Here is a 14900-nt window from a genome sequence, read left to right on the forward strand (position 1 = left end):
TTCAAGCAATTCTTGTGCCTCAGCCTCCTGAATAGCTGGGATTACATGCATGTGCCACCATGCCTGGCTAATTTTTTGTATTTTTTTTTTTTTAAGTGGAGATGGGGTTTCACCATGTTGGCCAGGCTGGTCTCAAACTCCTGCCCTCAAGTGATCTGCCCACCTTGGCCTCCCAAAGTGTTGGGATTATAGGCATAAGCCACTGTGCTCAGCCCTCAATATTGTTTCTGTCTAGCAGACCTACAGGGAGATTCAGATTCTTCCCTCGGCAGAGGCAAATGACTGTAAGGGATGTCCCTCAGGGATGTACAGAAATACTGTATCTCACTGATTCTAAGAAGCACACTTTTTCGCATTTTAACACCTCTGAAATCATGATGTGTCTTATAATTCATGGCAGTTTGTAATTCATTGACAGCCTTTTTTTCTCCTCTTAGTGCTAAGCACATAAAATAACACTGTGCTTATATCTTAGACTGCATCTTAAATATGAGGAAATGTAGTAGTTGAGATGATTAATGTTAAATGCAAAAATGCCAAAGGTATCTTTTAGTGTAGTTTATCTGAAATAGAGAGTATGTTGAAAGGAGTAATGTGAAATTAGGCTGGAAGAAAGATCCTAGCTTTCTAGAGAACCAGATTGATGAACGAAATGTGGGTACTATGTGAAGAAGAGTGTTTATATAACAATGTGAAAATTATTATTTAAAGAATTATTGTTTCTGTAATTGAAATCAATCTTATTTAAATTTTTATTTTTTAAAGGATGAGAAGAATCAGTTAATGACAACAAACATCTGGTTGAAACAGGTATGTGTAAAATTCAAATGGGCACCCAATTAGTGACTGGGACACCTATTTTTATTGTATGTATTGTAGCAGAAATACAAGAGTATGTATATTTGTGAATATGAATGAATACGTGACTATATGGCCTTGGTGGATTGGCAGGACACAGAAAGATGAGGGTAGATGGAGTTCTTGTATTTATTCAGCTAGTATTTTTGGAGTGCCTATTATGTGCCAGACACCGTTATGGGGAAACAGCAGTGAACAAAACAGACAAAAAACCCTATAGTATTAGTCTGTTCTCACACTGCTATAAGGACATACCCAAGGCTGGGTAATTTATAAAGGGAAGAGGTTTAATGGATTCATAGTTCAGCATGGCTGGGGAGGCTTCACAATGATGGTGGAAAGTGAAGGAGGAGCAAAGGCATGTCTTACATGGCAGCAGGCAAGAGAGCATGTGCAGGGGAACTTCCCTTTATAAAACCATCAATTCAAGATGAGATTTGGGTGGGGACACAGCCAAACCACATCACCTGCCCTCATGGAACTTCATTCTAGTGGGGGAAAAATAAACAAGTAAGTTGTGTAGTACCTTAGAAGCTGATAAGCTTGGGGAAAAACACACTGGAAAAGAAGATAGGGAGTATTGGGGTGGGGGGTCTACTTACAAAAATGGTGGTCAGAGAAAACAGCATTGAGAAGATAATGTCTGAACAAAGTCTTGGTGGAGAGGAAGCAAGCCATGTGTATATCTGGGGAGGAGCATTCCAGGCAGCAGGGCCTATAAGTGCAAAGGTTTCTGAGGCTGGTGTGTGCCTAGTGTGTTTAAGCAGTTGCAAGGAGGCCAGTGTGGCTAGCAGTGAGAGAACCATTGGGGAGAGGGAGTGTAGGAGATGGCATCAGATAAGCAAGAAGAGGCTGGTGGAGTAGCAGCTGCTTATAGGCCACTGCAAGGATTCTGACTCTCTAAGGTGGAAATGGGCAAGAATGAAATGAATTTTTTTTATAGATAGTCCCTTTTATATAAAGGACTTCTGTTTTTTTCTGGGCCACCATACATATGTCCTAACTGCTGTCGAGTGCTTCCTTTTGTTTTTCTTTATCATCCCTAATTTTTATACCTACTATTTGTTTCCTAACTCCAAACTCCTGAAAGGCATATATGCTTTTCTCAGGGTGCAGCTCCTAACTTGATCACAGAATTGTAACTGCATGGAGGTAGGGTAAGGTGTTGAAATACACAGAATGTGCAATAAATCCAACTTCCTTTTGCATGGACGAGAACAGCCAAATTGGGTGACAATACATCTGGAAAAAAGAATGTTTCCTTTGAACCTGGATATTAAGTGCCTGTGGCTTCAAGTCCTGGATATAGTCAGTCAGTTGATGGGAGAAGAGTTGCCGAGCAGAGCCATGAACACATCTAGCTCTGGTTCTCACCTGTGTCTCACAGGCACCATGGTGAGAACCACCACACAAGGGGACAGGGTTATCCGGTGCCCATAATAAGAAAGACATGGAGGTGTTCTCTATTGGGGGTAGAGATGATCTCATGTCTAAAATTTCTGGTGTGACAAAAAAGTATGGTATTCACTGTTTTTGACTATTAGTTTTATTGAAATTGAGGCAGATTTCTTTGTTTTAAAGGAATGGATAGATGTAAAATTAAGATGGAACCCTGATGACTATGGTGGAATAAAAGTTATACGTGTTCCTTCAGACTCTGTCTGGACACCAGACATCGTTTTGTTTGATAAGTAAGTTATATTGTAAATATAGTTTTATATTTTCAAAAGAAAACATTTGTATTTCTATTAGGCACTAATAATTTTTCTCCCTTTTGAAATTGTTTAGGTATAAAAAGCAAATGACATGATCGCATGTGCCTGGGTATGATTACATGTTTTATAGATGAGGGAACAGAAGCTTAGGGTGGTTGTTCTTGTCCAAGATCACAGAGCTAGCACGTGGCAGGGTAGAGGGGTTATACCAAGGGGACTGATACCTCCATTTACCCTTTGATTTACTAGACTGCATATTTGGTGGACTTCTAGATATTTTTTTGTATGTTTTTTTACATTGTTGAGGTCATATTTTATGTTGAATTGTGCATCCTTCTAATTGTGTTTAAATACTCTATTGTTGTTTTCCCACAATGAGGAATGCTGGGTTAATTATTAATTCGTCTTTAGAGGCATCCTACCTAGGTGTGTTTTGAGGATTTTTTTTTACCTTAGGGGAGAGGAAAATTCTGGGTACCAGTTTTATTTTTTTCTAAGACCACTCCTGGGCAAATCTGGGAGTTTGTGCTTATCTTAAAGCACTTTGATTTGAAAGAAGGCCATTTGGCATGAGGACAGAGCAACTGCTATGCAAAAATATCTTTAATCTTTTGACACCTTTTACCTCCATGCTTCTTAAGAAGGGAACAAAGCTTGTAAGGACACACGATGCAGCTTCCTGGAGCATCATTTTATTTTCATTAATTGAAAACATTTTTATATGAAACATGGATATGTTACAGAATAGTGTGCAAAAGCCACATGAATTTGAAGACAGAGCAACATTTTAAAGAAATCTTATGTTGGTGGTGTGCTTTCCTAGTATATGAATTCTACACTAGACTTTTCTCGTATATGAATTCACTTGGTGGGAGAGCTTGAGAGGCACAGCTGCTTTTCAGGGTCATGCCCAGCTTGGTGTTGATGGTCTTTCCCCATCAAAGTAAAAAACGGCCAGTATTTGCGATAAAGGAAGAAGAGCACTGTGCAGGGAGTCTAGGAGTGTGGATTCAGGTTCTGGCTGTATGCGTGCCCATTGTGTCAATAGCCTGAGTGTATTCTGTGTGTAAGGTGAGGTCTTTTCAATCGTTAGAATCTCAGGCTTCTGTGAAAATTTGTCAGTTCTGGAGTAGATGCAGAAGAAGGGGTTCAGTTCTAGTAGAGTTAGATATTTAAGGAAGATATTCCTGGAGCAGGGACCCTATGTAGCAGGTATATCTTATCTGAAGTATAGTAATTTAAAAATTATTTCATGCAATCAGTGGTAGGCCTGCTTTTATATTAGGCTTATATTAATACAATTCATGTGCATTGTTTAATTTCTGCATTGTTATTTTATATGTGTGTATTTTAGTGCAGATGGACGTTTTGAAGGGACCAGTACAAAAACAGTCATCAGGTACAATGGCACTGTCACCTGGACTCCACCGGCAAACTACAAAAGTTCCTGTACCATAGATGTCACATTTTTCCCATTTGACCTACAGAACTGTTCGATGAAATTTGGTTCTTGGACTTACGATGGATCACAGGTTGATATAATTCTAGAGGACCAAGATGTAGACAAGAGAGATTTTTTTGATAATGGAGAATGGGAAATTGTGAGTGCAACGGGGAGCAAAGGAAATAGAACCGACAGCTGTTGCTGGTATCCGTATGTCACTTACTCATTTGTAATCAAGCGCCTGCCTCTCTTTTATACCTTGTTCCTTATAATACCCTGTATTGGGCTCTCATTTTTAACTGTACTTGTCTTCTATCTTCCTTCAAATGAAGGTGAAAAGATTTGTCTCTGCACTTCAGTACTTGTGTCTTTGACTGTCTTCCTTCTGGTTATTGAAGAGATCATACCCTCATCTTCAAAAGTCATACCTCTGATTGGAGAGTATCTGGTATTTACCATGATTTTTGTGACACTGTCAATTATGGTAACTGTCTTCGCTATCAACATTCATCATCGTTCTTCCTCAACACATAATGTCATGGCACCTTGGGTCCGCAAGATATTTCTTCACAAGCTTCCCAAACTGCTTTGCATGAGAAGTCATGTAGATAGGTACTTCACTCAGAAAGAGGAAACTGAGAGTGGTAGTGGACCAAAATACTCTAGAAACACATTGGAAGCTGCGCTCAATTCTATTCGCTACATTACAAGACACATCGTGAAGGAAAATGATGTCCGTGAGGTCTGTGATGTGTATTTACAAACGCAGATCTGCTTCCATTCTAAGTTCAGAAGTTACTTTCCTTAATTTTGGCGGAGTAAACAGCATGACCCTTAAGTAAGACTAAGCATAGATTGAGGGCCAGAATTGTTGACATAATTTTCTATAAAAGAGCTTTACTAAGGCTTGTTTCAGTTAAAGCACCTGCAAAATGGGGCATTTACACAAATCTCACTTCTCCACTTCCCCCATCAGCATCTTGGATAACTCTAAAGAAAATTTAGTGTTATATATTCTAAGGAATAATAATCCTGCTATATTTCTTGGCTCTGACATGATGAATTGTTTTAATTTCTTGGGGTGAGGGCAGTGGGTGAACTGTTTTAATTTTGTCTTCAGTAACTTTGTTTCTAAATTGTGATAATCTGTAGGCAGAACTCCATTGTAACAGCTAATGGAATTATCAAAAGTTCTTTTAGGCTGGGCGCAGTGGCTTCACGCCTGTAATCCCAGCACTTTGGGAGGCTGAGGCGGGTAGATCATTTGAGGTCAGGAGTTTGAGATCAACCTGGTCAACATGGTGAAACCCTGTTTCTACTAAAAATACAAAAATTAGCTGGGCATGGTGGCACATGCCTGCAGTCACAGCTACTCGGGAGGCTGAGGCAGGAGAATTGCTTGAACCCAGGAGGCGGAGGTTGCAGTGAGCCAAGATCACGCCATTGCACTCCAGCCTGGGTGACCGAGCAAGACTCCGTCTCAAAAAAAAAAAAAAAAGTTCTTTTAAAGAATGAGCCTAATGTGGAATTTATAAATATAAAATTCAGTCTTGCCACTGTTATTTCTATTGTGTATTATTTTAAACCTATGATAGTAATATTTTCATAATTGAATGTACATTAAAATGTGAATTATAATTTGTAAAGCTATTTTAAATGGAAAATTTCCATCAGGTATGAGGAGACAGAATAAATCTGGCAAAATCAGCCTTTACCCCAAAAGGGACATTTGATGTATATATTTTTAAAACTTTTTTTCATATTTTAATGATTTAATTTCAATAAGACTTTCCTGCCTTATTTTGTTGTATTTATTTCAATAGGTTTTTGGGGAACATGTGTTTGGTCACATGCATAAGTTCTTTCATGCTGATTTCTGAGACTTTGGTGCACCCATCATAAAAACTTTTAATGCTTGTTGGTTTGCAAAGTATCTATTTGGTGGTAGCATAATGAAATTAGTTCATAAGGTTTGGAGATATCAATGGAGTTTTTAAAAGTACATATATTTGTTAGATAATGGTTTAGACTGAGATGGAATTTAATAAATGTCTGCAAAGTATTGTGCAAAAGGGTCATGGCTCATACTACTAGGACCAAGGAGGTTGGTTTTATTTTCAGATGAAAACAGAAGCAGAGGTGGCCAGGTGCGGTGGCTCACACCTGTAATCCCATTACTTTGGGAGGCTGAGGCAGGTGGATCATGAGGTCAGGAGTTTGAGACCAGCCTGGCCAATATGGTGAAACACTGTCTCTCCTAAAAATAGAAAAATTAGCTGGGCATGGTGGCGTGTGCCTGTAGTCCCAGCCACTTGGGAGGCTGAGGCAGAAGAATTACTTAAACTTGGGAGGCAGAGGTTGCAGTGAGCCGAGGTCACGCCACTGCACTCCAGCCTGGGGGACGGAGCGAGACTCCGTCTCAAAATAAAGTAAGCAGAGAAGTAACAGTGTTTACAATGCCCTGAATTCTAAATTATCTTACACTTTGGAGGCACAGTTCCCATAGAGGACACCATCCTTCATAGAGGTTCAGGGCCAGGGAAGCCCCTGGTCAAGGAAATGGCCTTGTAGAAAGGGGAGCCCCTGCTGCTTAGTGGCTGGGCTCATCCTTCTTTTTCCTTGTGGTGGCTCCGAGCTGCTGAGCCAGCTCCCTACTAAAGCTGGCTCCAGGGAAGACTGTTCTGTGCTCATGAAATGAGACTGAAGTGGTCCCTAGGAAATCCAAAAATAAATAGTGTATGTGAGGAAGATGAACAGCTTTCTAACATGTATTATTCTGAACCAACTTTTAATTTGGCATGAAATTAATCTCAGGCTAGAGTCTCTCAAAATATTAAAATAAGTAAACTACTGGGCAAGAATAAGTAGCAAGAATATATAGTAAGATTTTTTTTTGGTTTATTGTAAAATATCCAAGTCTATTTTAATTTTTAATCTATCAAAATAAACTACTTGTAATATAAGTTGATGTGTAAATGAACATATAGTGTCTTTTAAAGCTTATATCTATAGTAGACCATCAGGCTAGTGTCTGTCCCTGAGCTGAGTATAGGGTCACTTAACCGTTTAGAGGCAGCAATGGGAGGCAGAAATTGACTTGGCTTCTAACTCAGTGTGTTTGTTATATCTTAAAATATGTACACAATTTACAATTATTTAATGCATTTTTATTTTTTTCATAACAGGTTGTTGAAGATTGGAAATTCATAGCCCAGGTTCTTGATCGGATGTTTCTGTGGACTTTTCTTTTCATTTCAATTGTTGGATCTCTTGGGCTTTTTGTTCCTGTTATTTATAAATGGGCAAATATATTAATACCAGTTCATATTGGAAATGCAAATAAGTGAAGCCTCCCAAGGGACTGAAGTATACATTTAGTTAACACACATATAGCTGATGGCACCTATAAAATTATGAAAATGTAAGTTATGTGTTAAATTTAGTGCAAGCTTTAACAGACTAACAGTTGCTAACCTCAATTTATGTTAACAGATGATCCATTTGAACAGTTGGCTGTATGACTGAAGTAATAACTGATGAGATACATTTGATCTTCTAAAAATAGCAAAATATTATCTGAACTGGACTAGTGAAAAATCTAGTATTTGTATCCTGGCAAATAATACTAATTTATAATCCACAGTAAAGTTCATCCTTTGACTGTGCTGGAGAATTCCAGTTGTATTTGAAGACTGATAGACTGATTTTAAAACTTTTCTGCATTTGGTAAAGGTATGTAAACTTTCCTGTACTCACTGAGTAACAGCTAATCTTTAATATAATATTATACTGCTATATTTAAAAAGCTGACTACTTGATATAATTACTTAATGTGATGCTTGATATAATAATTACTTAATGTGGCCAGGCACAGTGGCTCACACCTGTAATCCCAGCACTTTGGGAGGCCGAGGCGGGCGTATCACCTGAGGTTGGGAGTTCAAGACCAGCCTGACCAACATGGAGAAACCCCATCTCTACTAAAAATACAAAATTAGCCAGGGTGGTGGTGCACACCTGTAATCCCAGCTACATGCGAGGCTGAGGCAGGAGAATCACTTGAACCCAGGTGGCGGAGGTTGCGGTGAGCTGAGATCATGCCATTGCACTCCAGCCTGGGCAACAAGAGCAAAACTCCGTCTCAAATAATAATAACAACAACAACTTAATGTGATGCTGCTTTTCCATAACCAACATTTTAAAAATAAATGAAAAACAGGAATTGGGAACTCCTTTAAGGCTTATTCTTTAGATGCTTAAACTTAATAATTATTGTGTTAACTACTTCTGTAGCTTACCTTCCAGTGTAAAGTCATACAGTAGACAACTCCTGTGGACATGCAGTAGCATATCCTTAACATTAATTTCAATCCTCTTGTCCACATTTCCCACAATTAATAGAACCATCTTCTATATAAATTGTGGTAGTATCTCTTTATCCTTGATCTTAGAATAGTCAGTCCACTACAATTACATGAACCCCATTTAAGAAACATACTTAGGGCCAGGGGCAGTGGCTCACATCTGTAATCCAAGCACTTTGGGAGGCTGAGGCGGGTGGATCACCAGAGGTTAGGAGTTCGAGACTAGCCTGACCAACATGGTGAAGCCCAGTCTCTACTAAGAATACAAAAAATTAGTCGGGCGTGGTAGCAGGCGTCTGTAGTCCCAGCTACTCAAGAGGCTGAGGCAGGAGAATCGCTTGAACCTGGGAGGTGGAGGTTGCAGTGAGCCGAGAGACTGTGCCATTGCACTCCAGCCTGGCAACAAGAGCAAAACTCTGTCTCAAACATATTTTGGTCTAAATCATTCTGTGAGAAAACAATCTTCTAATATGAAAAATAGTGTTCTAATTTGGCATATGCACACTGTTATATACCTGTAATATTTCAGTTTTCTCTCTTCATTCTAACAATTACAATAATAGAATCTTAGAGTTGCAAGGGCCTTTAGATGTAATCAATCTTAGCCTATTATTAGTACAGCATAAATGATTTAGTACAGTATAATGTATCACAGTTAAAACAGTTAAATTCCATCTCTAAATGTCACCACTTCAGGTGTGACCAGGTAGCAAACACTGACAGAAACCCTCTGTTCAATTTAGAACTCTTAGCTGTTGAGATCACAAACACCTCATTTATTTATAATAAGTAACCTAAGTTCAAGCCAATGTTCTTTGGAAGGCAGAGACCCTATCTAATTTGCATTTAATTGTAGGCAGGTGTTTAATGCCATTTAATGAGTGAAAGCCTGGTGTGATGAATTTAAATTGCCTGCTAGCTACCTGCCTTAGCTCGTATACATCCCTGATCCCTTTTATACTACCATTACTGTTAATGATTTTTATATATAAATTTTTATCGACATCTTTCGACTTATTGAAACATGAGTCACAGTGGGCTGCAATTCTGTCCATTTTATTTTTGCACAGGAAAAACTAGTGAGACAAGATTCAAACAGTCTCTGTGAATCATATGTCAGTGATGATGATCATGTTAAGATTCAGAAGTGTAGTACATGATACTCTTAACAATTTGTCTAAAGCAATGTTTCTCAACCAGGGGCAATTTTGCTCCTAAGGGGACAGTTAACAATGGAGATATTCTTGGTTATCGTAACTGGTGAAGAAGCAGGGTATGTCACTGGCATCTAGTGCGTCAAGGCTAGGGTACTGCTAAAGATCCTACAATGCATAGGATACCCCCACTCTGTACCAACACATACTTATCCAGCCCAAAATGTCCATAGTGCTAAGGCTGAGAAACCCTGTTCTAAAGGTTCATGCTGTGGTCCAGATGTGTCCTCCCCAAATTCATATGTTGGAACCTAATCCCAGCATGATTGTCTTACATAGAAGGTGGGGCCTTGGAAAGGTGATTAGGCCATGGGGGCTCTGCTCTCATGAATGGGGTTAGTGCACTTATAAAATAGACCCCACAGAGGTAGCTAGTCCCTTCAGTCATGTGAGGACACTGCTAGAAGGTACCCTTTGAGGAAGAGGACCCGCACCAGACACCAAATTGGCTGGTGCCTTGACCTTGGACCTCCCAACCTCCAAAACTGAGAAATTTCTGTTGTTTATAATCCACCCAGTTTATGGTGTACTAAGACAGTTATATTAACAATGAATAACTAGGCATGATTTCTCATGGTATAATTTAGAAGTATGCAAGAGAAGTAGTTGAAGTTCTCTGAAATGGAGGCATAGCCCTTTAGACCCAGTAAAGAACGAGAAATGCATGGTGAGAAATGGGTAACAGGGGGGGATTGCTGAATTAATATAAACCTTCAAAGAGATTATGGGCTAAATAAGAAAAATTACTGGGAGATCTGTAGTGATAAATGAATGACTTTTCATATTTCTGAACATTTTTCTATACAGTTTTGTCTCAACAACTAAAAGGAAACATTTTTACATGTATATTCCATAGCATAGCATACTACTATATCACACAGAATCACATTTTGACATCTCTTTACCATACCAAAAAGGCTAGTTAAATGTTCATTTATCCATAATAAATACTCTTGACATTTTTTTTGCATGATTCCAAGATAACTGGAAAATAAGTAAACCTCGAAATGCCAAAAACAAAGCTGGTAGCTTGATAACAGAAAGTACGCTCCTACTAGGAAGCCGCCTCCTCCTGCCCTGACACAAGGAAGTCTCCCAGGCAGGCACACAGCTTAGTGCTTATGCATCTTCCCTGGCCATCAGGGGTTGCAGAAACAATCCTGCTGTCCCTAGAATGCACACCAGGGTGAAAACCCACAGAAAAATACGATCAATCACCATGGCAACATACTTCCAATCATCTTGAATCTGCAAAACAAAATGAGGAAAGAGAAAAAAAACATGGAGGGAAAGGCAAATTAATACATTTTCAATATTGAAGATTAATCAACACGTTACAGTAGAAGCCATTTTGTCTCTAACATGCAAGAAGCCCTTTTTTTTCCTAATTGATGTGGTCTCTGAGGAAATCCACCATTCTCGTTTCTCTTTAGGCAGGAGATAAACAGGTATAAAAGATCTGTCATGTTAGATGTGTTTCAAATCAGAAGTTTCCTAAAAATGCATAACCTAGTTTTTCTAAATTGAATTCCAATTTTATAAAGTTAGTGAAACCAGTTACTTAGGCTTCCATGGCAGGATTCTGGGCCTTGGTTAGAATGGCTAATATAGTCCGATATAATCTACCATTGTTTCAAAGTACTCCTTACCCAGTTTTAGATATAAATTTCTGGCTGGGCGCAGTGGCTTACGCCTGTAATCCCAGCACTTTGGGAGGCTGAGATCACCTGACGTCAGGAGTTTGAGACCAGCCTGGCCAACATGGTGAAACCCTGTTGAAACCCTGTCTCTTAACAAAAATACAAAAATTGGCCAGGAGTGGTGGCACATGCCTGTAATCCCAGCTACTTGGGAGGCTGAGGCATGAGAATTTCTTGAACCCGGGAGGTGGAGGTTGCAGTGAGCAGAGATCGTGCCACTGCACTCCAGCCTGGGCAACAGAGTGAGACCCTGTCTCAAAAACAACAAAATAAATTTCCTTTTAACATCTGTTCCAAAAATGAGATAAGCATATCAGGGCAAGTCCATTCTCATCACTCTTTCCCTCCCCACTGCCCTCTCCACGATGCCCAGCTGATCAAAAGTCATTTTTACTTGTAAGACCAAAGTATCATGGAATACTGTGCAGTTGGAGAGCAGGTTGAACATCAGAAATAATTGCTGACAATAAAGTAAAAGATGGGAGAAAAAGCAAGACCAATTGTATATAATACAGCTTCAATTTGGGCTTGAAATAGGAAGGAAAATTGTAATTATACTCCTAGACAATTCAGAAAGCAAAGAAGCCATAATTGAATTGAGAGAACCCACGAGTCAGCTGATTTTGAAGCAATAATGATAATAAAGAGGCAGCATGTAATTTATTAAGTATACTGAAATGGCACTGGGAGATGAAGATTTTACATCACCATTGTGAGCTTGAGTAAATGTGTTCTCTTGGTGACACTACTGTCAGATAAAATTAGAATTATGATGCCATATTTGCCATGAGGTACTTTATTTGAATTCCTAAGACTGGTTTGTGTGTGCTTCAGATACACCTTGAGATGTGAGATTCCTATCCACCCCCTACCAGCCACCTCCTAAGGCTCTAGGAGGCAGAGGTGTGGAAAAGCAGAGACTTGGAAACAAACTGATTAGAATCCCAGCTCTGCTCCTTTTGAGTTGTGAGAATCTGGGTAAATTCCGTGACCGCTCTGAGCCTCAATTTCCTTATCTGTAAAATGGGGATAAGAACAGTACTTCCCTCAGAAGGTTGTTTCAGAACAGAGTCCTTAATGAATAGAGCCTAGTGATACTGATGCTGATTTATAAAATGACCCTTACTCAAGCCTCATGAAGAAAGATGACATTTGGGTCTTACACGTGAATAGAAATAGTGGTGCAAAAAGAGCTGGCTGGACAGAAATTTTATATCTTTTTTTTTTTTTTTTTTGAGACAGGGTCTTGCTTTGTTGCTCAAGCTGGAGTGCAGGGGTGCAATCATGGGTCGCTGCAGCCTCGACCTCCCGGGCTCAAGTAATCTTCCCCACTCAGCTTCCCAAGTAGCTGGAACTACAGGTGTGTGTCACTACACTTGGGCAATTTTTGTTTTTTGAGATGCCCAGGCTGGAGTGCAATGGCATGACCTCGCCTCACTGCAACCTCCACCTCCCAGGTTCAAGCAATTCTCCTGCCTCAGCCTCCTGAATAGCTGGGATTATAGGTGCCCAGCACCATGCACAGCTAATTTTTGTATTTAGTAGAGATGGGGTTTTATGTTGGCCAGGCTGGTCTCGAACTCCTGACCTCAGGTGATCCACCTGCCCCGGCCTCCCAAAGTGCTGGGATTGCAGGTGTGAGCTACTGCACCTGGCTTTTTTTTTTTTTTTTTTTTCAGATGGAGTCTCACTCTGTCACCTAGGCTGGAGTCCAGTGGCGTGATCTTGGCTCACCGCAACCTCTGTCTGCCGAGTTCAAGCAGTTCTTGTGCCTCAGCCTCCCAAGTAGCTGAGATTACAGGCTCATGCCACCCCACCACCCCCTGCTAATTTATTGTATTTTTAGTAGAGATGGAGGTTCACCATGTTGGCCAGGCTGGTCTTGACCTCCCAACCTCAGGTGATCCACCTGCCTCGGCCTCCCAAAGTGTTGGGATTACAGGCGTGAGCCACTGCACCTGGCCTGATTTTTAAATTTTTTGTAGAGAAAGGGTTTCCCTACATGGCCCAGGATGGTTTTGAACTCCTGAGCTCAAGTGATCCTCCTACCTTGGCCTCCCAAAGTGTTGGATTACAGGTGTAAGCCACTGTGCCTGGCTTATATCTAACTCCTAAAGTCTTTAAAGCACAATGATATTGGCCATTTTCTGATGAGTCACAGATGTTAGGCAAAAATGGTGAACTAGCCCAAATTGAGAGCTGGCCCAGAAGCATGAGAAGACTACTTTAAAGACCCAGAAACTGGGAAGGTGTGGCCAGAGACTGGGGATGGCAGGGGGAGGGGAGAGCTAGGGAGAGAGAGATCTTTGTTCCCCTGCCACTTTGCCTCTTTAGCTTGCCACTCCCAGCCCAGAGATGCAGGTTCAGGGGGTCCCTCATCAAGCCCAGCAGAGCCTGGCTAAAGGGAAGTGCAGAGAACTGAGCTGCCCATTGACTGGTGGAGCCCGAGGCTTTCCTCCTCCCTTTTGTAGCCCCCTGGATTTATTTCTCTTCTTATTGGCATGCCTTCTCAAGAATGTTTATGGATAAATGTTCTTCTGAGGGCTCAAAAGGCCAGGTGTGATGGATCACACCTTTAATCCTAGCACTTTGGGAGGCCAAGGCAGGAGAAATGCTTGAGTCCAGGAGTTTGAGACCAGCCTGGGCAACATAGTGAGACCCCGCCTCTTCAAATTAAAAAAAAAATTAGCTGGGTGCAGTGGCATACACCTGTAGTCCCAGCTGTTTGGGAGGCTGAGGTTGGAGGATCGCTTAAGCCCAGGAGTTAGAGGCTACAGTGAGCTACGATGGCTCCACTGCACTCCAATGTGGATGATAGAGCAAGACTGTCTCAAAAAAAAAAAAAAATTTAAAAAAGGCTAAAAATTTTATTGCAGCCTCACTTTTTTTTATTTATTTTGGTAGAAATAGGGTTTTGCCATGTTGCCCAGGCTGGTCTTGAACTCCTGGGTTCAAGCGATCTACCCATCTCAGCCTCCCAAAGTGCTGGGATTACAGGCATGAGCCACCTTGCCCATCCCCTCACTTTTATTTTATTATTTATTATCTTTTAAGAGATGAGGTCTCACTATGTTGCCCAGGCTGGTCTCTAACTCCTGGCCTCAAGCAATCCTCCTGCTTTGGCCTTGCAAACTGCTGGGATTACAGGTGTGAGCCACTGTGCCTGGCCATAGCCTCACTTCAAAGAGAGAGTAGCTGGATACAAAACTCTTCAGCTAAGACAGAAGTTCCACACATCGAGGACCAAACAGCCCCGGCCTCAGCTACGGGAAAAGTTTATATACTATGTGATTCCATTTATATGAAGCTCAAGAATAGTAAAACTGGCTGGGCGCAGTGGCTCACACCTGTAATCCCAGCACTTTGGGAGGCCAAGGCGAGCAGATCACCTGAGGTCGGGAGTTCGAGACCAGCCTGACAAACATGGCAAAATCCCGTCTCTATTAAAAATCCAAAAAATTAGCCAAGCATGGTAGCAGGCGGGCACCTGTAGTCCCAGACACTTGGGAGGCTGAGGCATGTGAATCACTTGAACCTGGGAAGCAGAGGTTGCAGTGGGCAAAGATTGTACTACTGTAGTCCGTTCTGGGTGACAGAACAAGACT

At 40.8% G+C, this 14900-nt stretch overlaps 2 protein-coding genes across 9 annotated transcripts in view; one reads left to right on the forward strand and one right to left on the reverse strand.

Annotated features, from left to right (window-relative positions):
* Positions 1 to 9284, forward strand: part of CHRNA5 (cholinergic receptor nicotinic alpha 5 subunit) — a 29559-nt gene extending 20275 nt beyond the window's left edge. For 2 of the 6 annotated variants that reach the window (XM_054450882.2, XM_063652816.1), the window contains 3 exons: positions 766 to 810; positions 2440 to 2549; positions 3928 to 6079. In XM_054450882.2, coding sequence (XP_054306857.1) covers positions 766 to 810; positions 2440 to 2549; positions 3928 to 4825 — 1053 coding nt within the window. In that variant the 3' untranslated portion in view covers positions 4826 to 6079. Of the gene's footprint in view, positions 1 to 765; positions 811 to 2439; positions 2550 to 3927; positions 6080 to 7202 lie in introns of those variants that run through there. The other 4 variants (XM_054450886.2, XM_054450885.2, XM_054450887.2 and 1 more) reach the window with 4 other exon arrangements.
* The window catches only part of CHRNA3 (cholinergic receptor nicotinic alpha 3 subunit), a 29159-nt gene continuing 21425 nt past the window's right edge, over positions 7167 to 14900 (reverse strand). Inside the window, exons 6-7 of one of the 3 annotated variants that reach the window (XM_063652814.1) lie at positions 10827 to 10843; positions 7167 to 7302 (exon numbers count right to left, since the gene is read on the reverse strand). In XM_063652814.1, coding sequence (XP_063508884.1) covers positions 7272 to 7302; positions 10827 to 10843 — 48 coding nt within the window. In that variant the 3' untranslated portion in view covers positions 7167 to 7271. Of the gene's footprint in view, positions 7303 to 9423; positions 10844 to 14900 lie in introns of those variants that run through there. The other 2 variants (XM_054450881.2, XM_063652815.1) reach the window with 2 other exon arrangements.

This window comes from Pongo pygmaeus, chromosome 16, assembly GCF_028885625.2.
Source record: "Pongo pygmaeus isolate AG05252 chromosome 16, NHGRI_mPonPyg2-v2.0_pri, whole genome shotgun sequence".
In the NCBI taxonomy this organism is placed as follows: Eukaryota; Metazoa; Chordata; class Mammalia; order Primates; family Hominidae; genus Pongo; species Pongo pygmaeus.